Source organism: Accipiter gentilis, chromosome 9, assembly GCF_929443795.1.
Source record: "Accipiter gentilis chromosome 9, bAccGen1.1, whole genome shotgun sequence".
In the NCBI taxonomy this organism is placed as follows: Eukaryota; Metazoa; Chordata; class Aves; order Accipitriformes; family Accipitridae; genus Astur; species Astur gentilis.
Window position 1 is genome coordinate 25,384,024 of NC_064888.1, and position 26,112 is coordinate 25,410,135.

General features: G+C 37.2%; 1 protein-coding gene across 3 annotated transcripts in view; it reads left to right on the forward strand.

The window, feature by feature from the left end:
* The window catches only part of TBC1D12 (TBC1 domain family member 12), a 48,388-nt gene that overhangs the window by 18,709 nt on the left and 3,567 nt on the right, over positions 1 to 26,112 (forward strand). For 2 of the 3 annotated variants that reach the window (XM_049809603.1, XM_049809605.1), the window contains exons 2-12: positions 274 to 397; positions 7,150 to 7,206; positions 13,893 to 14,008; positions 16,002 to 16,084; positions 17,713 to 17,830; positions 18,170 to 18,276; positions 18,935 to 19,015; positions 22,312 to 22,406; positions 23,127 to 23,198; positions 25,106 to 25,234; positions 25,548 to 25,657. In XM_049809603.1, the coding sequence (XP_049665560.1) occupies positions 274 to 397; positions 7,150 to 7,206; positions 13,893 to 14,008; positions 16,002 to 16,084; positions 17,713 to 17,830; positions 18,170 to 18,276; positions 18,935 to 19,015; positions 22,312 to 22,406; positions 23,127 to 23,198; positions 25,106 to 25,234; positions 25,548 to 25,657 (1,092 nt within the window). The remainder of the gene's footprint in view (positions 1 to 273; positions 398 to 7,149; positions 7,207 to 13,892; positions 14,009 to 16,001; positions 16,085 to 17,712; positions 17,831 to 18,169; positions 18,277 to 18,934; positions 19,016 to 22,311; positions 22,407 to 23,126; positions 23,199 to 25,105; positions 25,235 to 25,547; positions 25,658 to 26,112) is intronic. The other variant, XM_049809604.1, reaches the window with a different exon arrangement.

Sequence of the window (26,112 nt, forward strand, 5' to 3'; positions counted from 1 at the left end):
AAAAGAGCTCTGATATTGCATAAAGTAGCATAAAATTCAGAGGTAAAACTGAGTGTTAAGCACAAATATTAACATCGAAGCACCTGTAGTGAAAGCTGCTGCACTTCAAGTTCATTATTTTAAAGTGTAAGAGAAAGCTAAGGTAGCTATGCATTTGCTGAGCAGTAAATCTCTACAGTGGTGAACTTGGTTTAAAGAACCGTAAATGGGTACAAATATCATTTGTTTACATGCTTATAATAAACAAAGAGAAACCCCCTCCTCTCTTTCCAGAAACTTTTTCACTAAAAGGACAAAGGAACTCAAACCTGCTGTCCAAAGTGCTCCTGGTTGGAAATTGTTTGGAAAAGTCCCACCCAGGGAAAACCTTCCGAAAGATTCTAAAATTATTCAGCAGGTGAGTAAACATCACACAACTCTAGGTACAAAACTTGTAAAAATTAATGTATATTTATTGCAGTTCTCTACTGTTATCTCCACGTTGTTACTGTACAACCATAGAGTGCTCTGGGAAGACTCTATCTAAAGAATAGTAGTTACTGAGAAGTTTGAGTTTTATGATTATCTAGTACATTCTTCAGTACATCTCAGTGCTTATAAAGAGGTGATACATGTTCAAAAAGTGTTTAAGCTGTTTTGGTCAAAACATAAGAACGTGTAATAATTTCCTGTAAAACTCTGCCTTATTTAACATGATATGCTACAATTTTTTTAATGGTAAAGTGATTGTAAAATACTCTAGGCTTCCTTTATGAAGCTCAGTTCTGAGTTACTTTTGCCTGTGTTGTGCAACAAAACCATAGTCATACTTTGTGTATTCAGTTTTTCTTCAAACTAGATATTAATCTAGTAAAACTTATCCTCTTAAAGCATTCTCAGATATTCTAGTGTTATGAAAATGTTGGTTTTTTTTTTTTTTTTTTTTTTTTTTTTTTTTTTTTTTTTTTTTTTTTTTATCTAACTCATCTTTCTATAGTTGTCCTTGCCTGGAAGACTTACTATCTGGATAACTTGTAAGAAATTGCTTAGAATTCTGAAACATGTAATCTTGTTTCATTTAAACTTTTAATCTCACTCAATGTATTTTTGTTTCAAAATAGTACTGTAAGTTGAACTTGTTTTGGAGTTACTGGGGTACTACAGAAAGGTAATTCTGATTTTCTTCCCCTGATACAAAGTTGCACTTCCATACATTCATTCCTGCGGAGTCTGTCTTTAATTTGCTAAAATAATAAAATGGCATAGTTTTTAAAGATGTGCAATTGGTAATGTATTGTAACAGTTAATGTTAACATGTGATCCTGAAGTTGAAAGATTTGTTGACATAAGAAAGTGAATGTCCCTTGTGTTGGTGAAAACAGTAACTTGAATCTCTTGAGAGCTGCTTTCTCTGTCTCCTTTCTTAAATTCTATATAAGCTGATGTGTTTGGCAGGTGCAAATGGCTGTGAATGAAGCAGTGTTCAGCCATCTTCTAGAAAGAGCTTCATGGTGAAGAGGGCCTTTTGGGAGCAACTAAAGTGAAAAACAAGAGGTTCTTTTTGAAGGACTTCAATATAATGGGATTTGTCATACAGTAAAATGTTGTAGGAAAATGATGAGATTATAGAAAGTGCAATCTTGGAGGTTGGACGAGATGACCTTTAAAGGTCCCTTCCAGCCCAAACCATTCTATGATTCTGTGATTTACTCTGAAGTAAACTGAGTGCTTTTTCAACATTTTCAAATACAATTTTCCTTATTTAAGTTGTTTCCCTTTTTGGGTGGGAGAAGGCAAGTGTTCTTAGTTTACTTGCAGATGAATGCTGTTGGCCTTGTGCTATGAAAATACTGTGGTAAAAATCCAGATGTCTCTTCCATTCTGAGAAATGGAGAGTGTGCACAATGCTACCAGTCATCTGCTTCCCGTTTTCTAGTAATGAAGATGTTTGTTCTGGAGACCAAGTAATCATCTGCAAAAATAGTCTTATTTTCTTACCGTGTTGTCTCCCAGTGACTGTTTTTCTTTTGAACTGTAGTGTTCTCATTTTTTTAACTTTTCCGAAGTGGCAGAAAAGCAAATAATTAAAGCAATGCATTGTCTTTAAATGTGACTGAGTTGGTCCTAGCCACTAATCATGTGGTTTGTGTTATAATGGTTACCAGATTAGGGTCACTGTTGGATTTATATAATCTTGAGTAATGTGTCAGTAATAGCTAATGTTTTTAGCTTTTAATTTTTAGCTAAAGCAAGCATGGTCTTTTAGATAACTGTCTACCTTAGCTCATGATGCTTTATCAAAGGGGTATCCAGATTGACAGTATACTCTGCATAGTTAGATCGGCAATACCTCAGAAAATTTGATTCTTAAATTGAGAGGTGACCCTAATGTCTCCATATAACATGTATCAAATGTCTTGCATGCGTGTTTAAAATTTACAATATAGCTCCTTGTGCATATGCCTTTTAAGAAAAGGCAATGGTTTCTTTTCTGAAAAACATTCAAATTTGCTAAGCCGGTGATGGGTTAGAATGAGTATAGGTGCACTTGGTTGTTGAAGTTATTGACAATGAGTGGAAAACAGTATCTTCACTTTTGAATGGCTGACTGAAGTCCCTAGACTAAATTCCTCACTATGCAGGAGATTTGAGTGAAAAGAATATAGGTAAGAATGCAGCTATGAGGCCTTTAAGAAGTTGATAGAAATATGATGAAAACTTCGTATGTTCTGTTCACAAGTAATTCTGTGAACCTGGCAGAATACTTCATATCCTACAAGGAGTGTCTCTACAAACCTCCACTTTGACTTTCTTCTAAGCTGAAGTCAAGGGATCAAGTGTGATCTGAAACACAAAATCTGCATTTTCCCCCAATTTTTTTAGCCATATGTGGTCAGAACAATGGCTACTCTCTGTTTACCAGCTTTTGTAAAATGAGCTTCTAGATGTAAGGCTATACAGGTAGAATGGGCTTAAGCTGTAGGCAAGCTGCCTGTGAGAGAGTTTAATGGTTGTTTATTATTAGCAAAAAGTCTCGCCATTCCTGAACAGCTATGGCATTCTCTATGTTGAACACAAAGTCCTCTGACTGTACTGATGCCAGTGGCCAGCTGTGGGAGGGTGCAAATAAACCCTTGGTTAAGGAAACTCAGTAATGAGTCAGCATCCTTCAGATGAAAAATGAGATCTTAAGAAGCCCTTTTGCAGGAAAAATTAACTCATGGGAGGAAAAACTTTGTAATTAATAGAAGGAGGAAGCCTCTTGGGTAAGGGTAATACTTATATCAAAGCTTTATGGCAATAGTGCCAAGCTTATAGGACTTTCCTATCAGTAAAACAAGCAAAAAAATTGCAACATGGTAAATTTATATTCAAAAGGGTGGTGGAGCTCACATGCCCTGTTTCCATCCTGGCTGATGGAAGCCTCCTTTGTTATCTTTGTTTTGGTGAGGATGATGTACTAAATTGATAATTACATTTAAATGAATGCTTGTGGCTCCCAGTCACTGTCTATCAAGTAGACATTGCTGTATATGCCTCTGCAGAGAAGTCAGGTAGTGATTCTAATATCTTGAATAACTTCCAAGAAAGTCTGGAAACTTAATTTGGGATACTGTTTCAGACATTTTTCGGACAATGACACTAGCCAGCTCTGCCTTCAGAGACTGTCTAATGATTATTACTGTAAATTACTTCTTTGCAAGTTTCTTAGCATGTGTAGAAGATGATAGATATTTTTGTCGAAAAGCAGCCTGCAGGGTTTGGCTGGCTGGGGAGACAGCAGAGTCCCCTGCAGCTGTGCTGCCATCAGCATGCTTTGGGCGAGATGCTCTGGCTCAAACTGGGTCAGAGGTTGAAAGTTCTTGGCAGCTGCATCTCCCTGCTCGCAGCTGCTGGCATGCTCGGCTCTCCTTGGATTTAGAGCTGCCCAAGCAGGATGTGATTGAGGCCAACTCTTTTGCTGGACATCTCCCTTCTCTGGGCTTCCTTCCTTCACTGTTTTTTAAAAAGGGAAAATTGCAACTCCTTAGGACTGCAAATGTCAAATGCGTTTGATGGTTTTAGGAAGTGTGCCTTTTTTCATGGACTGCAGCTAATAAAACTGGCTATTATAAGAAGTATGTGCTCATTAATAATCAGTGTGGTAAATTCTTTTCAGTCTGTACAGAAATCTGCTTTAGGTTAGACTGCTGAAATATTTTAATACAGAAGCATTTAAAGCAGAAACCGACTTCTGGGCTGATGTGTAACATTTTGGTGTGTATTGACTGAAGTCCAAGTTCTGTTTAAAAATGCAAGCTCAATTTTACTTTTCGTGCTTATGGTTAAAGAAAAGAGCTTTTAATCTATGATCAAAATGATTCTGAATGTCAAGCCATTAAGTTTAGCTCTCGTTTTATATTAAAGTAATCTTGAATACTTTTATTAATTTGTTTAAAGAATTATGGTGATTTTTTCCTAATATGCCCCAATTAAAGTAAAAATATGGAAATACACATTGCAAGATTAAAAAAGTAAAACATACACCAAATTCACTTTATCAGCAGTTTTAACAAAGTACTGTCAGTGGCAGGCTTAAATGGGGGTGGGGGTGGGGGAGGCTTCTTTTCTATTTAAATATCTGACACACCATGAAAAGCTTGCAGTGATTTAGAAATGATCACTTATTTGGAAGAGAAGCCATCTTTTCCAAAAGCTGTCACCTTGTGTACAAAATGAAAGGTATTAATGTTAGTCTGTTAAATACTAATGCTGATTTTGAGTGACTGGGTCACTGTCCTACAACTAACCTCTGAAAATATTTTTGGGTGGCTTTGAAATCTTTAAAAAAAAAAAAAAAGGTACTTGATGGTTAAAAAACTCAGTGTCTTCACTTGCATATTTTTCCAGTGTTGTTATCTCCAGTCTGAAATCTAACTGAGAAATTGCATTCACTGAATCGGCAGAACTCCCGTGGTCTCCCAGGGACAAGAGTTGTCGGAGGTTTCTATTCAGAGGAACAGATGCATTTTGAATCAGTTTTCATATGACTCAGACCTCCTAACTTGCAATATTAACTCTTCCCTCCAACCTTTGTTGTTTTAGTTTAATAGTGCATGAAGCTCTTAATGCTTAAAAAGTGTATACGGCATGTTTGTCAACAAATCTAAGGACTTAATATCTGAAAGAAGTAGGTAAATACAGTGCTAGATGCTTTTGTTCATAGGAGTGTTCTTAAGCAGATTGTTACCTAGGTAGGCGTCACATTGGCTGGTCTTGCAGTACTACTGGAGAAAAGAGAAAGGTGAGACTTCTACCTCTTTAACACATGTAGGGTAGAAATAGATTGGTAGCGAACTGCCCTGAAGCCAGGACAGACAATAAATGGGGGTATTGGTTCTTGCAAGGAACATGTAACACCTGAATAACAATTTGTCTACTAGCAGCGGTGAGAAGGCTGTGGTGGTTTTCTTGGCAGACACTGTAGCAGTCAGATTCTCAAGAAATGTCCCTCATCTTTTCAGAGTCACACATGTAGTCAGTAAAATGCTATGCTAGAGGTGAAACAAAGGCATTCCCCAAGGTTTTAGACTTTTGCAATGATTATCTTGTCAGTAAAATGATAATGAAACTGGTAGGACCTCAGTGAGACAAATGCTTCCTTTTGTTTGCATAAAGGGAATAAAATACAGTTCAGCTCTTAGTACCAGGACTTACCCAGCTGCTTTGACAAGGAAAACTTGTCAAGGAGAATTTCTCATGATGTCAGTGCTATGTTGGTGGCACAAATGCATCTTCAGGGGAGTACTCTACAGTGAGCATGCAATTGATGTTTTGGAAATACTGCAGAAGTGTTGACTCTGCTGATGAAAATCCTTCTGATTGCTGTACCACCGCCATGGTACTTCAGTACTGAAGAGGAGAAAATAGTATCGCAAGGGAGAAGGAAGCCTTTAAAATGCTTTTTGTTAGTCTGGGGTATGTATGGTACAAGAACATTGCAGGTATGTTCAGAAGTAATGTTGAAGGCATGATAAAAACCTTATTTTTCCTTCTTTCAGGTGGTGTAATCCAATGCTTAAAAGCAATGGCTGTGTCTTCCTGCTTCCCTTCCTGCCCTCCACCTTTAAGCTTGGCTTTTCCATTAGAAAACCAGCTCTGACTTTTGAATGGAAACCTCCAGAGCTGTGGTTGTACAGGGTCTCCTGTAGTTAGGCATACTTTTGCCTGATTGCCTTGCTGCAATGTGGTATGAGGGGTTTCAGACTGCTGCTTAGAATCGTACCCCTAATTTAAGTGATTGTTGCTCAAAACCTTAGAAATGTATCTTTCTTCTCATCAGCTCACCAGTGAGGTTGAGGTGTAGTCCACTTTTGAGCTTTCAATTTAGAAATACTAATTATAACATGGCAGGGGGAAAGGTGGGGGACTTAAAGGCCCACTCTAAGTCACTGTGCTATTTAATGACATTTTCTACCCTCTCACGTTAAATAGAAAAACCCAAACACTGAATGTGAAAGGTCTGTTTGAAAGCTACCCTAATATTTTGTTTCCTGCCAAATGCTTATCCAAGTCCAGTTATGTTTCTTTTCCCTTTCTCCACAGTCCAAGTACTATTCTTGAGTATTCAGTTTAAGCTTTAAAGCTAACGAGCTTACATGTAAAGATCTAGTTGGGTGTGAGATGCAATCTAAGATGTGCTGAATGAAAGCAAGGTCTTCAAGATTCATTTTCAGAGCAGTTTGTTTTCTTGGGTCAGCCTATAGACAATGTTCTTTCCTTTTTAACAGTGTATCTTCCAAGACTAGTGTTTAAATAAGTGTAACTTTTATGCTGATGTGGACTACAGAGAGATGGCATATCAAGGAACACCTTTTGTCATGCACCTGAGAAATGTGATGGAAAAAGACCTCCCTTTGGGCAAAGCTGCTGATTGTAGAAAATATACGTCAATTAAAACATTAATCCAATAGATGTCTATACACGTCATGCACAAGTGGGAAGTCTTTGTATGTGTGTTTGTATATTTTGAGGTCTGGAGAAAAAGGAGGAACAGACACATTTATGTTTCTTCAAACAGAGTATAAATACTCTACATGTGAATTTAAATTTTGGCTTGTGTTTTGCTATATTTCAATGGTCTTTTCCTTCATTTATTCACTAAGGCTTTGCTTCTGTTTTTCTCATTAGGATGACAGTTCTGGCAGTCTTGCGTCAATATCTGCTCTCAGTCTATTAAACACGGGGGTATGGAATTTAATATATTTTTTTTAGTTGTATTCAATGCCATGCATGGGACTACGTAGCACTCATTGAAATAGAGCAAACATCACATTTTCACGGTAGCATGAATATTTTATGGCACTAACCATCAACTCATTTAGATATCATTAATAAAATAAACAAACAGACTTCACACATGAATCTCACTAACAACTTAGTGATAGAGTATTATTGTTTATATTGCATGTTCTTGAATTGTGGGAGATAGGTAATGCTAGAGCTTGACAATAATTTACTTTCTATGTTTGCTGTGCCTCCTTGCTCAATGGTAAAAGTTGTTAAAAGGCTTCATTTGTAATATTTTTGAACAACTTGTATTAGCTTTGAAAATTGATATCCTAGAATTTTTTTCCCGTCTCACATGCTTTTAACAGCGGCACTTCAGAACTCCAGATGCTTTTAATCACAATTTCCAGTATGAAATTGGAAACCTAGAAAAGTGTAGCTATTGAAACTTCTGTTATATGTTGTGTCTTCTATTTGCTGTGACTGGTATCCTTCTGAAATTGGTCCAATGCACATGCCTGTTACTTTGAAAACTTTTTATGTAATCCCACACTCTATGTTAAACAGGAATAGTACAAGTTGGCTTTTTAGTTCTGTGGATCTGTTACTCTGGCTATGTGAAATAGAGCAGTAATGTAACTGCTAGTTGATACCTGATGCCTATGGTTCATGTTAGGTAGTCCAGCCACTCTTAGCTCTCCTTTACTGGGCCCAAAGCCCATGGCCTCATGCTCTTTTGTAAACAACAGAAGATGAAACTTGTTGCAACTTGTTAAATAGCCAGTTGAGGAAAAAATAAGGTGAATGAACAATTGAAGATGGGTGGCATTAATTTGGAAGGTTGACCTGGAAACTCTTCAGTGTCTGGTTGTTCTCTTGTACTATGTGAAGATTAGTATTTTTCCCTCCTTAGGTCCTTTCTATATCACCTGTGAGTTAGGAAATAATGTACTGTTCTGTCTGTCCTGATAGCCTCTGGCATTCTTAGTATGGAAAAATGTCTAGTTTATGACTCACAGAATTTTTTAGTGACATCTACTCTTGCTATAAGCACTTTGTTTATAATCACCTTGTAACCAGTGCTAGCTCAGCAATTTTAACATTTAACCTGGGACACACACACACACATGATGACATAGGAGGGAATCCTTATGCATTAGCAGAAATTCTGCTTACATAAATTTTCTGCTAGTTTTATCAAGGTGATGTAGATGGGTGCCCTCCTAAGCAATTCTATTAATGCTTCCATTCTTGGATGATCAACCCTGCTTGAATGAAGGGAAATTATATTTCTGATGATATTTCTAGTTAGCTGTACAACATTGTGAAAATAATCATAGACATGTTTTTAGAGGCCATTCTGTGCCACAGAGTCACATGTGTGTAGAGGGGAGAGAGGTTTAAAACCACCTGCAGAATATATGGCAATCCCCATTGTTTCCTCAGGAGAAGTTATGACTGATTGAATAAAACCTGTTTCAGTTTCAGGCTTAGAATTTTGGGGGAGTAAAGCATGTTAAAAGAAACTGTCATGCATAGGGTGCATGCTTTATTTAATTGGAGTATTGGTATGCCTTGACATTTACTTTAGAGGTAATCCTTAAGGTAGTGAAAGTTAATTCAGTGTTGCCTATCAGGTCACTTTCTCCTCCAGCATCCCTAAAACATAATTGGATCTGTGGTACTTAATCTATATTATTGGTACTTTCAGGACTGTGAGGACTTTCACAATCCTTGTAATCCAAGGCTTTTATCACTCATTTCCAGGAGTTCAGCTTTTGTTGTTGGATCCTAGATAGATCAGAATTTATCCCACCAAGATGCATGTTGAATTTTATGGTCAATGTTTATTCCTTTAAAGCTCTATAGTTTTGGCACTATAGATGCAAGTTTGTCTTCTAAAATGGAATCATTACATGCAGACTTAGTGAAATGCTTTATCCCCACAAGCATATCCTACTCAAGGTCAACTAATGCTTTTGGAATGCAGCTGGTTTTCCTTTCTGTAAGCTAGTTTGCTTAGGTGCTGGAAGAAGCACCTATGGGCAGTTATGCCTATGTTACACAGTGCAGTCCAGTAGTGTTTAGAGATAATCTAAAATAGCTCTGAATGGTCTAGCTGTTCTATATGGTCCTTCTAAGGAAGGATGAAAGAAACTTCAGTTTTGTATGTTTTTCCATATAGATATAAAAAAGGTACAGGTAATAAAGACCTCTGCAGGTTTATTATTTTTCTTTTGTTGAAAAGACCAGGAAATTTTTTTTGGTTTGTGGGTTTTTTTGTTTGGTTGTTTTTTTAAAAAAGAAGATACAATGTGGGATATCTTTACCTTCTTGAGCACAAAGGCACTTTATAAGCAAAAGACTTTTTTCCCAGCCCCATTTACCTGTTACCTGTCCAAAGGTTAATAAGCTTATCAGTATTTCTGTAGAAAAAAAAAATACCAGAAATACAGGTCCCTCCACATATGGAAGTGCTCTTATAAATATATTGTCGCAGTGTTTTTCAGGAAAAACATGCTTTCAGCCTGTTAACAGGTTAATTATTGGCAGTAGATGAGAGGATGCAGTTCCAGCCTTAAGGAGATAACTTTTCTTACTTTCTATTAAAGCTGAGACTTGTTTTCCTTTATTTTGGGATTGTGAAATGTTCTGTAACTTTCAATAAATACCAGATATGTTGCAATAAAGAATTTTTTTAACAACATTCCCTAAGCTAGTGAAACCATGCATGTGACACATCCAAAATTTTTTTTTTTTACATAAACACATCTTACATAGTCTTCAATCTTAGCTGTCAACTGTTCTAGCCTCTGGCATATGCTCTGCGTGTTAAGTATTTGACAAGACATTTGACTTTAAATTGTATTTTTACCTTGTTATGGAAGAGTATTAGCTCACATCTTTTCAAGTGAAATTCTATGTCACCTCAAGCTGCTTATCTCATGCCAAGAATTTCAGATTCTGCATCAAATGCATGGATAAGGCTATTGGATTTTTTTTTTTTTACATCTAGTCATGCAAAATATTCCAGAAGAAAGTGGATATTGTAGTTGCACAAGCTAGAGAGTTCCATGCGTGTCTGGTGGTTCTGGGATCTAATCTTCAAATAAGTTTCCTAGAGCACAGGCTTCTTGAGGAAGAAGTATCTTCCATTGGGAAGTTCTGATACTTTGGAATATATTTCATCTTGGGGAACGTGCATTCATGACAGTTTGAGCCTGAAGCTGTTTTGGTCTCTGCTTTGACTCTTTCTAGTCACGCTTACAGTTTTCCTTCCATGTGTTCTTTTCTTGCAAAAACAAACTGTTCATAAAGTGTACTTGCTTCCAGAAACACAGCTGGGTGATGAGTTCTGTCTTTTGTGGGAATCCCTGTTGAAGATGTTTTTCTTCTTTCTCTGTTGCTTTGGAAATAGTATTTCAGTTCTTAGCATGTATGATAGCCAGAAGCACTAGCACCATTCAGATATGTTGCTTGTAATAAAAAGGTGAGAGTGGCTTCATTTCTAATGTCCATCTTGCAGTGCTTTTTTTATTTTTATGTAACTTGCATACAAAATAGGTATGTAGGAATGTTGAAAAGGTTGTTACTGTTTGAGCTTCCTCATCTCTGACCACTAAATGAACTTGATTTTGTGGCTTCTGTTACAAAGTACTGAAAAATGTTGAAAGTAAATCAGAACTTCTACCAAGAATGTGAGGGGTGGTGTTGCTACTGTACTGCAGCCTGGGTGCTGACCTCCAGGTGCTATCACAGGATACTTTCCTGATTAAGAATGTACTGGGGTATCCTGAGGTATAAAGTATGGCAGGAGTGCCTATAACGTCTCTGGTTTTATGTGGAATGAAATAATTTTAGCCTTAAGAATACGTGTATTCATTTATACAGTGAATGTTGGTTTTCTGATATTTCTGGTGCTTGTGTGAATGACAACAGAACTCTACCAATCCTATACGTTCAGTTGTTCAAGGTGCTTGTTTGATTGTGCCGAATGATGTTGGATGCATATTACTTCCAATCAAAAGTTGTCTTGGGAGAAATATGTTCTAGGAAATTTGTATAACCACTGTTCTTGGCCAGAGACTTAGAAATATTTAGAACTAAGTTGTATTTAAGAACAGTTGGCTAGTAACTTTTAAGTCATTGTGTTTACAAAGAATTAGGTTTTTAGTGTGAATGTATGTATAAATGATAGCAAACAGTTGCCTGCTCTTTTTTTTTTCCCCTCCTCTTTTTAACAAGGTGCATGTTTGGGCTCTTTTTTTGAAGACAGAAAAGCAACAGAGCTTCTTCTCTAGTTGAAATAGTAGGCTGATTGCTACAGATCTGTGCCTGTCTTTCCAGGGTGCTAACATGGAGTTATTTGGTATGCTGCCATGGGGCAGAGTATGGTACAGTGGTGAAAGTGTGGATAGTTGGAAGGATAGCTGAAGACTTTGGGCCGGGGAGCAGGGAGCTGAAACCACTTAAAAAGATACTGAGAATGTTTCAAAACCATTCTCTGGCTTGTTTTGTGGAGGTGCAATCACCTTTTCTCGTCAGTTAAACTATTGTTCCAACTCCCACAGGCTAGAAAAAGAAAAGGGCAGGAAGTCCAGGTAAATCCTCAGGATCTGAAAGGTATAGTGGCATATAATGCATATGGCCTTACTGCTGTGAACACACCCAACCTCTGATCTCTGAAGCTTACAGGTTGGGCCTGGTTAGTACTTGGATGGGAAACCTCTTGGGAATACTGGGTGCTGTAGCCTCTGACTAGCAAGAGTAGAGTCTCTGTGCTTGATGGTATTAAAAATCTGGCTGAACAAGGCACTGTGTAACCTGCTGTATTTGACCTTGCTTTGCTCAGGGAGGCTGGGCTAGATGATCTTCAGAGGTCCCTTCCAACTTCAGTGATTCTGTGGTAACTTCCTCTTGAGATGAGATTAACATGACATCATTGAGGTTATACTTTTCAGATCATTTAATGTATTATGCCCCATGTGGAAGAACCGAACCTTTGTTAGAGTTAAATAAGATGGGTAGGGTAATGACGCTGTTGAGCGGAAAGCTTTAAGCCACCTTCGTGTTGGGCAAACACTGTGCCTTCTCCAGAAATCTGAGGCCGCATTGTTGCGTTTGTAAGAGGTCTTTTCCCATTTAACCGTATGGACTTCAACTGTGTATTGAACTTTTAAGCTATGTAGTAGCTTTAAAGTTGTCAGGTCTGTTTCTATAATGCTGTCAATGAACACTGAATGTATAAAGCCCTCTGTTTCTCCTTGGGAGAACTAATGTGTACAGGAAGCTGTGTATTAAGTGTGAGATTCATTTGGAAGCCATTTCTACAGACGACTAATGTTTGATTGGGAAGATACATGACCTAAGCAGTAACTGATCAAGTTTTTAATTTTGGTGGCTTAAATGTAAGATATTTTGGTTAATCCGAGACTGAATTTACTGACACAATTATTAAAGCAACAGATATGCAAGAATAAACTGTGTTTAGAGTAAAAAAAGCTTGTACAAGTTAGCGCTTACTTGGCTGTGCTTAAGACTAGAGCTGTGTGATCTGTGAAAGTACATTACTAAAGTACATTGAATTTGTTCTCTTAAAAATGTGATTTTTTCAAAAGTTCTTAGTATTCTATGTTTGAATTTCAGCATGTGGAAGACTTGCAGAGAAACTAGTATTTAGCCTTCACGCCTAAGGAGAGTGTGAACCCACAAGCTAACTTGGTTTGGGATTAAGTTGAAAGTCTTCTCACAGATAACCTGTTGAGATTTGCTGGATCGTAAGAATGGGTTTCCCAGTAACTTGGCAGTATATTTTTATTTACAGAGGCTAAATAAGAGGGAATGTGAGATTTGAGGTTTTCATCTGGCTATGTCTAACCTTTTTCCTAAAGACTGTCTCGTGTTTCTGTTTTGTGGAGTCGCTATTGTAGAAAAAGGAGTGGGATTCTTTCTTCCTCAATCTTCTGTATATTAAAGGCTGCTTTTCTGTATTTCTTTCTAAGTATCAAGTTTTAGTAGTTAAGTTTTAACCTCTGAGAAAGAAATGATGTGAAACAGATTTGCAATGATAAATACTGTTATATTGCCATTAAGTACAGTGTAGGTAGTTCTGGATAACATGGGTTTGGTGGTCTTGCTAAAGGCTTCCGAAACATGAGGAGTACTGGATCTTAAGGGTGGCTAGAATCAAAGGGGAGGAAATGGGAAGAGAGAGACACACGTTCCTGTTTGGTGGTTTCTGGTGGTGGTTGGGGTAGGTTTTTTGGTTGTTTTTTTTTTTTTTTTTTTTGTCAACTTGACATATTACTTTAAATATACTTGTGCACTAATTAGTTTGGGAAGATTATGCAGATTTCCTAATGAACCGATCCTTGGACACTCGCTAGTAATATTGAACTAGAATAGATCAAAGATGAAGTTGATACAAGAAAGTGCTTTCTCATTCATCTTTACTTAGCAGTCCTGGAAAGCCGCCCTGTCTTGTTATAAACAATTTCAGCTTGTAATGTTAGCCCCTTGCTGTCTTAAATTATTTAATATATATTTTAACATTATTAGATAGTGTTAAACAAGTAATATTATGCTCACTACTTAGAAGTGAGGCTGAAAGTTGAAATTTAATTTTTATCAATGATGTTGTTTAGGAATATGAAGCACGGACAGGAAGAATGTATAAACCTCCGCCCCCATCAGCAAGACGTAAAAATATTGAATTTGAACCCCTTTCAACTACTGCTTTGATTCTGGAGGATCGACCAGCGTAAGTATGGTTCTGCTGTGGAACTGATGATGACTGAATTTATTAGATCTGCTTCTGATGAGCTAAACTTCACAAGTCTTATAGGAAAGTATCTTTGGATTATTCCATCCCAGATGATAGCCTAACAAATACCTCCAGAAGAACCTTTAAGTATATTATAGTCTATATGAGGAATTTCTCGCTGTAATGGGGCCACCGGTCTGTTATCTACTGTATATCACAGCTGCCTGTGACAGTGTTGTGGGCATCCTTAATCAGGAAAATTCCTGAAGACTTTTATGGATTTCTTCACTGCCATCTCAGTGCGCACTCCCTTCTCCTTCCTCCATTCTGGAAACTTAATTTCCTAGACCAGTTGGGAAGACTTAACAGTGGCAGTTGTCACTTCAGCAAACCTGGACTTGGCTTACCAGAAGAGTTTTTTAAAAAAGAAAAAGTATTAGGTAGGTAACAGCAGGAGTGGGAGGAATTGCCTTTGAAACACAAGAAATGCCTTCCTGTCACAAATGCTGAATGCTCATTTTGTATCTGGCAACTACAGTTAAATGCTTTGTTGGTACCAAGATGATAGTGTTCACTGAAACTGTTCCTTGCCCCTCTTCCAGTTATGTTTTCATGGCTCCTTAAAACTACAGCTGAAGGCAAGGAGACAGCAGATGAAGATGCAACAAAAACTACTTTAAGTACAAATAAGAATAGTAATTAAAAAAGGGTAATAAATTGGTCAGTATTTTCAGCTATATGCTCTTCAGCAATTTGAAGGAAAGAGGAGGACCTGCTGACTAGGAACACATGCTGGAGGAAAGCAAATGGAGCAAAGCTTTCAAATTGCACCTTGAGAAAGCTTGTGATGACACTGTTAAATGTTTGCTCTAATCAGTTCCAATTAGGATTCCTTCAATATTTTCTCTAGTGGTATATAAGCTCATTCAGTGCTAAGACAGAAATATCCTGAATGAATGTATGGATTGGTATGGTTATTTTTTTTGTAAGTGCATTATTTCTTTTACTGTACGGTAGAGAGTGAGATATGCAGTAACTGGTTTGCTGATGCTTTTCTGTACTTTCAGAATATCACAATTCACAAACTAGCATAAGTATGTTTTTACAAATGACACTTCCACTTGTTTCAAATTGGAGTGCCATCCCACGTGTGTAATGGGTTGCCACAGTCTCATCCTTGAACATATATTCTGCTCTTGCTTTCACTGGAAATATAGTAAAGTCATCTTTTCTGCTTGCATAAGAGGAGATGGAAAGCTTCCTCCCCCTCCCCCCCATCCCCCCATATTAAAAAGACAAAAGTGTCGTCCATTTATTTTGAACCAAAGTAGACTAGAGATTGGGTAAGAGACTGAGACCAAACATTGTGTGACTTGTCTTGGAATGAGTCTGCTTCGTCAAAAGGAAGTGTGTTTGGCAATTAGGAGATCACTGTGCAGCCGAAAACACATCTTAAGCTGGTGAACTTGTAGCACTGCAGCAAGCTTCCTTAGCTTTACCTCTGACATAAATGGGGATCTATCCTTTCTTCCATTGGTAAACCTGTCTTCTTTTGTGAGAGTTTTAAAATGCTAACTATAATGAATAAAAACCTTTACATTTTATTGAAAATGGTTCATCATAGATTTCAGATGAACAGATAGAATATCAATATGCAAGTATATTTAATGATTAAAATACACATGTGCAGAAATGCATTGGAATAAATAACTATATGGAATATCAGTATTTCCCTTTTGTCACTTCATGCAAACTTCATTTGAGCATCGTTCTGGATGTTCAACAAATCTAATAACCCTGCTTTAGGGGGAAGCTATAGGAGAACTAATAAGCAGAAGCAGTAAACATCTGCTTAGTCTCTACTGCTGTTACTGAAACACTGGTAGTGTGACAACCCCAAAGCTCACCTTAGAAGCCAAATTCAAACCTGTTTTGAAATGGTTTGGAGTGTCATTTGTGTGTATTGAATTCAGGAACAACTTGTTTTCAGAAATCTTCCTGCCAAATCAGTGGAGGAGGCTTTACGTCACCGACAAGAATATGATGAGATGGTGGCAGAGGCAAAAAAACGAGGTATGTTAACTGCCAATAATCACTATAATTCTTTTTAACTGTGCAGCAATAATAAAGTAATTTCTGGCTTGTAGGCTAGTAGATACAGTAAAGAACAACCTTGTTTAATATCTAGGTTATCCTCTGGTACGTATGTGCATGCAGTTTAAAACAAAACTCAATGATCAAATTGTTTTCTTACTCCACCATAGTGAACGCAACTAGGTTCAGAATTCAGTTTAATGTTTTCTTTAACTTCTAAGTAGAAACTTGATGATTACTTGTGTAATGTGATCAGCTAGAAACTTTCTGGGTACTTGGACTCTTTCAAGCTGTGTTGCTGCAGTTGCCACTGAGATCCAAAGTATAAAAAAAGCTGACTGCTTAAAGATCTGTTTTTTCAGAAATTTGAGATCAATTTCAATATGAAGACAGATGAAAACTTTGGGTGTTTTTTTTTTCTAACCAGCTGTACCTGTGTGAACCTTCCTACTCCCACTAGATCTGTTTTTTTTTTAAATTAAACATATCTGTAGCATCTGCTACTGTGTCAATCAATGATCAGTTGTTGAAAGGACTTCTGTAGTCTCATGCCTAGTATTCACGGAATAAGCTATTTTAAGAGTCTGTGCTGCATGTTTTACTTGGGCTGTTGTCAAGAGATACAAGCTTCTGAACTGGTTGAGCCTCTATGGATCTGTGGCAGCTTACTCTGAAAGATGTAATAAGAAATCCAAGGCATCTGACCACTCATTTCTCTCTCCTCTTGCGGTGTGCATCTTGTAAGGTGTGATCTGTGGTCCATGTTCTCTGACTGCATCTTTGGAGAGTCATGCATGTGTAGTGTTTTGGTACGTGTGTCCTAGTATTCATTAAATTAACTATTGCTACACACACAAAGCTTCGGTAAAAACTTAATGAAGCTGATAAGCCGTATCAGTTTACCAGGGATGGCATGTTTACTCCATTGATGTATCTAATGCATGCATAAATAGAAAATGTCCTGCAGTTTCACAGTGGTGCTTAGCGATGTCAAGATAGCATTGCTCTGTGCTTCTTTTAACTTTTTTAATAAGAGGGATCCACAAACAATCCTTTTTTAACAGAAGGCATAATACTCGTCTCTTGTTCAGCATTGTAGCTTTGTCTCAGATCTTTAGGTCCTCTTTCCAGAAAAGAAAATACATAATCCTTCTAGGTGGCAGTTTCAGTACAATTTGAATAGTTTTAAAATGGATGTAGAATTGCACTTTTGAATAATAGTTTTATCTATAGTTATTGCTGATTAGTCTAAGTAGTAAGTAAGGTTTAGGTAGAACATGGTATGAAATTCATTGCAGGAAAAACAGCGCTGATGATATATTTGCTTTTTGTCATTCTGTGTGCTGCAGAAAGAGTGCTATGAGTTTTCTAGCCAGATTTTTGCTTGTCTAAATTGCTGTGTATTTGAATAACTTAGACAGCATAAATTAAAAAAATTCCTGATAAATACGCCTACAATCAACAGAAATAATACCAGCTGGCTCACGCGCAACTGTAATTTACCCTTGATCTCTTTCAGACATCTAAATAATTAAATTATAGTGGAATTATTTACCTAATAATTTATAGACACTAATACAGAAATATTAACATGTTATGCCTAACAGAAATTAAAGAAGCACATAAAAGGAAAAAAATAATGAGAGAGCGTTTCAAGCAAGAAGAGAGTATTGCCAGTGCTATGGTGATTTGGGTCAATGAAATACTACCTAACTGGGAAGGCATGTAAGTAAAGTTCTGTTGTGTAAATGAGGCAAGGCTGCTGCCTTGTTTCTCGTCTGGAAACAAGGGACCCACATACCTTATTTTCCTTTCTGTTTTGTCAAGAAGTCAGTTTTGTTGCAGTGATACAGTGAGAGGTTGTTACAAAGCAACATGAAATGTGCTTTCTGGGAGCTTAATGGTTTGGGTTTTTTAATGGAGCTCTAGCATAAGCGGAGATCCTTGAATATTGATTTGGGAAGTAGTATGTTATTTTGCTTGTAAGTTGCCCAATGACTGTAGAAAACAAGATGTGCAATATGCTTTTTTTATTTTTTCCCCTCCCCTGCTTTCTTATCTTAGGCGTGCTACCCGAAGAGTTCGAGAGCTGTGGTGGCAGGGATTACCGCCAAGTGTACGTGGGAAGGTTTGGAGTCTAGCTGTGGGAAACGAATTAAATATCACTCCTGGTATGCCTTAGCAGATCACATTTTAATGCAAAATTAAGTTGGTTATTTTCAAAGAAAAATTTAAAATTTTTTTTTAAAAGATATAAATCAGGGTATATTTATTTTTTGAAGAACTGTATTTTGCAACCTTAGGAACAGCTGTTTTTTACAATTAGATGACATAGCCTGGTAAATTATGGAAACAAGGTTCAAAACCTCCTTACAAAAACATTTTAGTCTTATAAGAGTTAAGGTGGCACTCCCCCCAAAAAACCAATTTTTATGTTTAAAATTGAGAATTTGTAGCTTTGCTTTCTTAAGGGGGTGTAAAGGGGGATTGCTTTATTTCATAACTAATGATTTTGATGAACTGGAAATGTTATAACCTATTCACAAAAATAAAAATCTGAATTATTTAAGACATGATTTCCCTCTTGTAATTTGTATGTTCACCACAGAAGACAGCATAATACAGTGCACGCTATAAAACTGTGCACAGTAGTACTCCAGTGGTTAGTGGTAACCATCTAATTGCTTCTCCCCCTGCCCCCAGTGGCTAAGACGAAACCAAGCAACAAAACCAAAGCCAAGAATACTTGATGTGCTTTTGTTTTTGATGGGTGCTTTTCTTACTTATCTCTTCCTTTTTTGTTGTTGGTTTTGGTTTTCTTTCCTGCAGAACTTTATGAAATCTTTTTGTCGAGAGCTAAGGAACGATGGAAAAGCTTCAGTGAGACAAGTTCTGAGAATGACGTAGAAGGTGAGATCTCCTGAAAGCTAGACAGCCTCCTATTCACTTTTACAAACCCAGGAAGTCTCACATGTTCAGCTGCAATTGCAGCATTATGAATACTTGTTGAAAGTGCTCCAAGTCATTCCCTACTTAAATGTTTGCTTTCTTATAACAAGTCGGTGAGCGAGAGGCTTAACAGTATTTACTATATCAATAAAAGATGCATTGAAATATTGCATGTGCTAGTTCACTTTCAAATTAATGTATTTTCCTTTTGAATTCCTGAAATACCAGGAGTAAGCTCACATGAAAATTTTACATGAAACATGAAAAAAAGAAATGGGGAAACTAAATTACAGTATATGCTATTGCTTAGCTCTGCTTAGATGGTTCTTACGTTGGTATCCCTTCCACACTTTTGGGAAAGAAAAAAATTATTCTGTATTTTTTGATTGTGGAACTAAGAGGTGAAGAATGTGTAACATTACACATTTCAGGTCCCATTTGGGTTTCCTTGGCTGCCCAGGTGCCCTTTCCTCCCAAATCTATAAGTTATGTTAGCACACTTGGATGTATAATAGAGTTTTATCACTGGCGTGTTGCTGTCTCCTGTGGGTATTCCTTCTGTTAAAAATCAATGATGTTTTTAATAGTGGGTATATCCTCATTATAAAAGTTAACTCCTTGTGCTGTTAACAGTTACTTTTTTGAATGCTGTCTTATGTGATACTGTGAGTACCAGCTGTTGTGAAATAACTATTTTTTTTGAGTTGGTCTCTTTTTGGGCAAAGAAAATGGCATTGTAATGCAAGTAATTTTTTTGTTTGCACTTGCTATAACTAGTCCTGAATAACAGGCTACTTTGACTGGAAATTATTTGGGTCTTCCTTAGGCTACCTCTGTGACTCATCTGAAGCTTGTCTTGAGACGAACTGTTTGTAAAAAATTCTGTGTGTACTTTTCCTTTTTCCAAGGAAAAGCATATTTACAGTCATTTGCAATGCCCCTTGGTTTGTAGGGTGGTGGTTTGTTTGTTCTTCTGTTGTGGGGGTGTGGGCTGAGCATGGGGGAAAGCTTAGGTAACTTGATTATTTTGGAAAGTTAGTAGTTCTGGATGGGAATGAAAGGGGGAAGGGTCTGTTTTGATTGTCATGTTCTGGGAAATGTAGTAATAAGAGAAAACTTAGAGTAATAGGATTTTCATCTCTGGTCGAAAAGCAAGCCAACCCACTGTGTTTATTACTAATTTTTGGTAACAAAGTCTGGAAGATCAATTATTTTAGCCTCATTTAACGTATTGAAGTAGTTCTGAGGGTTTTTCCTGTTCAAATATCTTTAACACTTTATTTTGGCAGATAAAGATTAAAGCATGAAAAGTATCTTCTTGTGTCTTGAAGACAAGACATTCATCAAAGGATGTTATCTGTCAGATCTGTTCAATATGCTGCTAGCCACTCTTTCGGAGTTCACAGGACTGAATTTCTTGTGCTCTACATCATAGATTCTCATCTTCCTTGAGAATCACTTTAAGTGGATACTGTCTGAAATGAAATGATCCCAAATGATGCCATATAATGCCTGTGTCTTTTGAAAGAGAAAGGAAGGATTAAGCAGCAGTTCTTGAACTTTTTATTTTAGATTGTGTATGTTCTTTCTCTGTAATAATAATTGCCTTCTTTCTCCCAAATACCATCTAACACAGCCTGCAGCAGTCCCACTCACTCCTGAACGCAACTATCATAGTTGTAGGAGGACTGGAAGGAAATGCTGCTTTCCAGGCTTCAGCAGAGCAGGTTCTGTTTACCCTATTCATCAAATTCTGTGCTCTTTTACTTTCCAGAGGGCTCTTGGTTGGCTCTGAAAGAGCCTTTTCCCCAAGTGCCACATGTATTTTTCTCCTCGCTATCGCTAGTATTTGCATCATGTCCCTGTGTAGAGGATAGGACATAGATCACTCAAGGGCCAGCTAATTTCTAGAGGTTCTTGAGTGAATGGTGCCTTCTTTCCTGCTGTTTGAAGAATGCCAGTCCTAAGGATGGGGAAAAAAAAAAAGTCAAATAAGAGCTAATGAGAGCTCAGGAGTAATGTAACTTCTGCAGATCATAACCCTGTGGTCAATTCTGGAAACTTCAGGGAAGTTATAATGATGTAATTAATCTTTTTTTTTTCCCTCTAGTGTACATAGTATATTTTAATGCTGCTGGTTGAAATGAGCCACCAAATGAGCTGATAAGGAATGAAAAATTTGAAAAGTGAGATCTCACTGGATCACATTTAAATCAAGAGCAGTACTCATTCTGTGCTCTCAAAACAGATTCAGTAACTGAAGTCACAGTAGAATATAAGAAAAAAACCAGGATTCTGAGGACTGGGCTGCGCAGAGTTCAAATTCTAGTGAATGCAGGGCCAGTCTGGGCCTGGATAGAGTATTATACAGAAGTGAAAGGTAACCTGTTGGTTTTAAGTCTGAATATTGTAAAGGTGTATGACTAGAAAAAGAATGTGTAGACAGGTAGTAATTGCTGATAGTTTCCCTCACTTTTTGGAGTTGCTGGCATATACTAGTGCCCTGGTTTCATCTGGGATAGAGTTAATTGTCTTCCTAGTAGCTGGTGCAGTGCTGTGTTTTGAGTTCAGTATGTGAAGAATGTTGATAACACTGATGTTTTCAGTTGTTGCTAAGTAGTGTTTAGACTATAGTCAAGGATTTTTCAGCTTCTCCTGCCCAGCCAGCGAGAAAGCTGGAGGGGCACAAGAAGTTGGCACAGGACACAGCCAGGACAGCTGACCCAAACTGGCCAACGGGGTATTCCATACCATGGGACGTCACATCAAGTATAGGAACTGGGGGGAGTGGGGGCGGGGGATCGCCGCTCGGGGATTAACTGGACATCGATCGGTGTGTGGTGAGCAATTGCATTGTGCATCACTTGTATATTCCAATCCTTTTATTATTATTATTGTCATTTTATTATCATTATTATGATCATCATTAGTTTCTTCTTTTCTGTTCTATTAAACTGTTCTTATCTCAACCCACGAGTTTTACTTCTCCTGACTTTTCTCCCCCATCCCACTGGGTGGGAGCAAGTGAGTGAGCAGCTGTGTGGTGCTTAGTTGCTGGCTGGGCTTAAACCATGACAACCAGGTACCTGTGGACAGTTTTAGCTCTTGAAGTATAGCACTGCAGAAGCGCAGTCCAAGAATTAGAACTACGTAACTTTTTTTTCCTTAAATCCTAAAAGTCTCTATGTGCCTATGGCAGTTTTATTCTGAAGTCTGTAGAATTTATCAGTTTTAATAAGTGTTGGTTTTGCTTGCAGATGCAGGTGCATCTGTTGCTGATCGTGAGGCCAGTCTGGAGCTAATTAAGTTGGATATATCACGCACATTTCCATCTCTGTATATTTTCCAGAAGGTGAGATTTCTGTAACTTTAGTTATGACAATTTTAAACTTTTGAATGGTTAAACAAGAAAAGAAACTTTGCTGGCTAAGTACGGAATGGTTTTTAGAAGTTGTTTGTATAAAACAACAAAACTAGTTCTTTTCTACATAGAACAGCAAATGGTCATCTCATTTTATTTTATTTTTTGTGAGAATGAAGTAGGGACTCTTAATGATGGACTATAATTGCATGTGGTTCCTATTAATGTTTATGAAATTACATACAAAAATGAGATTATTCTTGCTGCTTCTACAGAAATCTTGATGTGTTTTAGTACACCTTTTCAGGCTTTATGATTTTTATATAGATATAATGTATGCACACACATGTATATAAAATAGCATGCACTATTGTAATACAGTAACTTGTGTTACTAAGAATTAAAACATTCACTGTCTCTGAAAAGGAAAAACCAACCCAGGATGTGTACCAGATATCCTCATTTTCCATTATGTACTGATTTCCACTTAATTATTTCATAGGATTGTTGGTCTGTTTGCTTTCCTTTAACATCTTAAAAGCATACATCGTAATGCTTAGAGTAAGAACTGGTATTATTCTAGAGGTGAATAAAGCAATAATTCACTGGTGTGCTTGCATCTTAAAATACTGGCTTGTTACCTTCGTGTATTTATAAAGTGATCTGAAAAAAGCTTTTGTTTTCTTTTTCCCCTCTCTCACCTTATATTAGGGTGGTCCTTATCATGATCTCCTGCATAGTGTTTTAGGAGCATACACATGTTACAGACCGGATGTGGGATATGTAAGTATTTGCTGTAAAATGTTTATAACATGGCAAATAAGCTTAAGATGTCATGTATTAAAGAGTATTTAATAAGTAGGTTATCTAAACTTTATGCTACTAGCACTTAAAAAGTAATTTGACTTTGGCACTTACTCATTTCATAGCAGTTACAATGATGGTAATTCTTAGAGATAATTAAATAGCTGAAAATGTACTGAATGTCAAGGATGAATATACTATCTGGCTTGCAAGGAAATTTTTAAACAGATGTGTTCACAAGGCGTTATAGTTATGACAGTCCCAGAATATCTACAAAACAAAAAAAAGCTACCAGACTTCCAGTGAGGATTTAGCCTGTTCTGTCCTAGTGTTGCTCCCGCTGCTGCTATTTCCATAGTGATACTTTCAGCTTCACTACTGCACATCCTAAAATCCAGAAACTCATTGGTTCTTATTGTCAGAGATTAATCGCTCCTTCAGAGTTCAGTGAAGATAAGATTGTTTGCAGCAAACATTACTCTGTTTAAAGCAAAACAAAAACCATAAAAAACTGCCCAAAAGACACAAACCAACCAACTAACCCTAACATCTCTCTGAATGGTGTTGGCTTACAGAAGCAGTTGAATAACAAACAGATGCTTTTTTTCCCTTCTTTTTTTTCTTTGTTCCTGGGGGTAGCTGGGAACACCTTTCACAAGCTCTAATTGCTTCTGGGCTAAAAAGAACTTGAAGAGTTTTGAGCCTGATCCATGCACCAAAGCATTATTTAGCACAGGGTGTGTTTTCCTCTTTAAATCAGATATGCTTGGGATTGCAACGATATCTAGTTGGGTTTTTCATGTTCAAATGTTCTTAGCCCTGAATTCTGTCATCTGTGACCTCATTTTTGGAGACTCTCCCATACTCTTTAAGTGAGATTACAAACTCTGCAGGTTCTGAGACTGCTTGTTCCCAGGGTGGAGTTTTAAAAGGCAAATAAGTAATTTTTCATGGATAGGTTTTCTGGTTTTTTTTCATTTAGCAGCACAGCTAGCCTGGATATTTCTGATCACAGATTTTTTTTTTTTATTTTATTTTAATGTTAATATGGCAGTAAATTTAATGTAGTCTTATTTCCACACCCATCTATCCCACAGAAATGGAAAGCTGCTGGACTGTTTCTGATGCATATCCATACTCTTTTCCTTAGTTGGTTAAAATACTGAGTGCACTTTTTTTAAAATAAGGAACAGGGAGCATAAATGCCTAGAGACAGCCGAGTAATCATCATTGCAGCTGAAATTGGTAAAATTATTTTTAGTATAATGAGTATTCAGATCATCAGTTATCAACTACAAGAATAATGCTCTTCACTTTTATTGCAGGCTAAAGTGTTTTTGAGAGAGTAATCATGGAAAAATGTAAACTTGCATTGTAGCTAACCACTTAAAAGTAATTTTATGTATGTGAACAAATACTGTTTGGCAAGTGGTAAGATATGTATTGACTGTTCTGAAACAGAATTTTGTCTCAATTCCAACATATCTGTCTGGGTCTAAACTGTCCCATATGTGAGGTTTTTCTTCATGTCTGCTTTTTCCATAGCTTAACAATGAGCTTAAGGCCAAGTTTTGTCTCTTGAGCTCTGCGTCCAGCCTGTGTGGTTTTAACTTTCTTGCATTCCAAGTCCCGAGGACTTGTGATCGCGAGACCTCCCAGAACTTCCATCAAGCACCTAAAACCGGCATCTGAAGAAACTCTCTATTTCTTGCTGAAATCAAATTGACTGCATGCATAAAAATTATTTGTCAGTGTTGTTTCTGTTCATCTGGAAATGTTACGCAATGGTATTTGGTATGTTGCAGACTGTAAATATTTGCATTTCCAAAGATAAGATGTACTGAACCTACTCACCTATATTTGCCCGATGCTTTTCCCACTTGAAGGTACAAGGGATGTCCTTCATTGCTGCTGTGCTCATTCTCAATCTGGAAGAGGCAGATGCTTTCATTGCCTTTGCTAACCTTCTAAACAAGCCATGCCAGCTGGCCTTTTTCCGTGTGGATCACAGCATGGTACGCAGAGTTTTCTGGTTTTGAACCATAATATTATTTTGACTTGAAGCATTTGATTTATTGATGACTTCCTTTTGTCCTATTGAATAATGGAAAACTCTAACCTGTGGTTACAAAATTGAGAATATCAGATACTAATCCATAGAACACATTCTACAGTTTTGATTTTTACTCTAGAAACACTTCGTCGTCGTACTTATCCTAAGAAGTCACATCATGCTATGTTGACATCCTCAATTCTTGGGGTTTGTGTTATTTTACAACTAAACTTTATTTTGGTGACTGCTTATGAGGTGCTTTACTGTCTCTACAGATGCTGAAATACTTTGCAGCCTTTGAAGTATTCTTTGAAGAAAATCTTCCCAAATTGTTTCTTCATTTCAAATCATACAGTCTTACTCCAGACATATATTTGATAGACTGGTGAGTTCAGAGAACATAGCAAACCTAACTTCAGAACTGTTGTAACGCTTTTCATTTTGCTATAGGTTTTTCAGCCATAGAAATACAACATTAAAAAAAGCATTTAGTAGGCGTTTGTGTACCTCGGCTTTCTAGGTATTGTGAAATTGTGGTGAACTGTTTTGTGCAACCACAGTTCCTCTGGCAGGATTCAAACTTTATGAACTGGGATTAGGAGTGACATCTATTCAGATAGCAAGTGAGATACATAGGAGTCCTGTGCGTCTCATTTTCTAGTTGCTGCAGGTAAGAGTCAGCTGTGTGTAACATAAGTAGGGGAGAGGAGGCTACTACACCATAATTGTCTTATGACTGTAAGTGACTTGATGAAATGAGCATAATCAGCAACTGAAGAAAGTATGACTATAGGAATATAGACTTTAAAGCAGAAGGAGGGTGAAATTTAGGACCTGGTT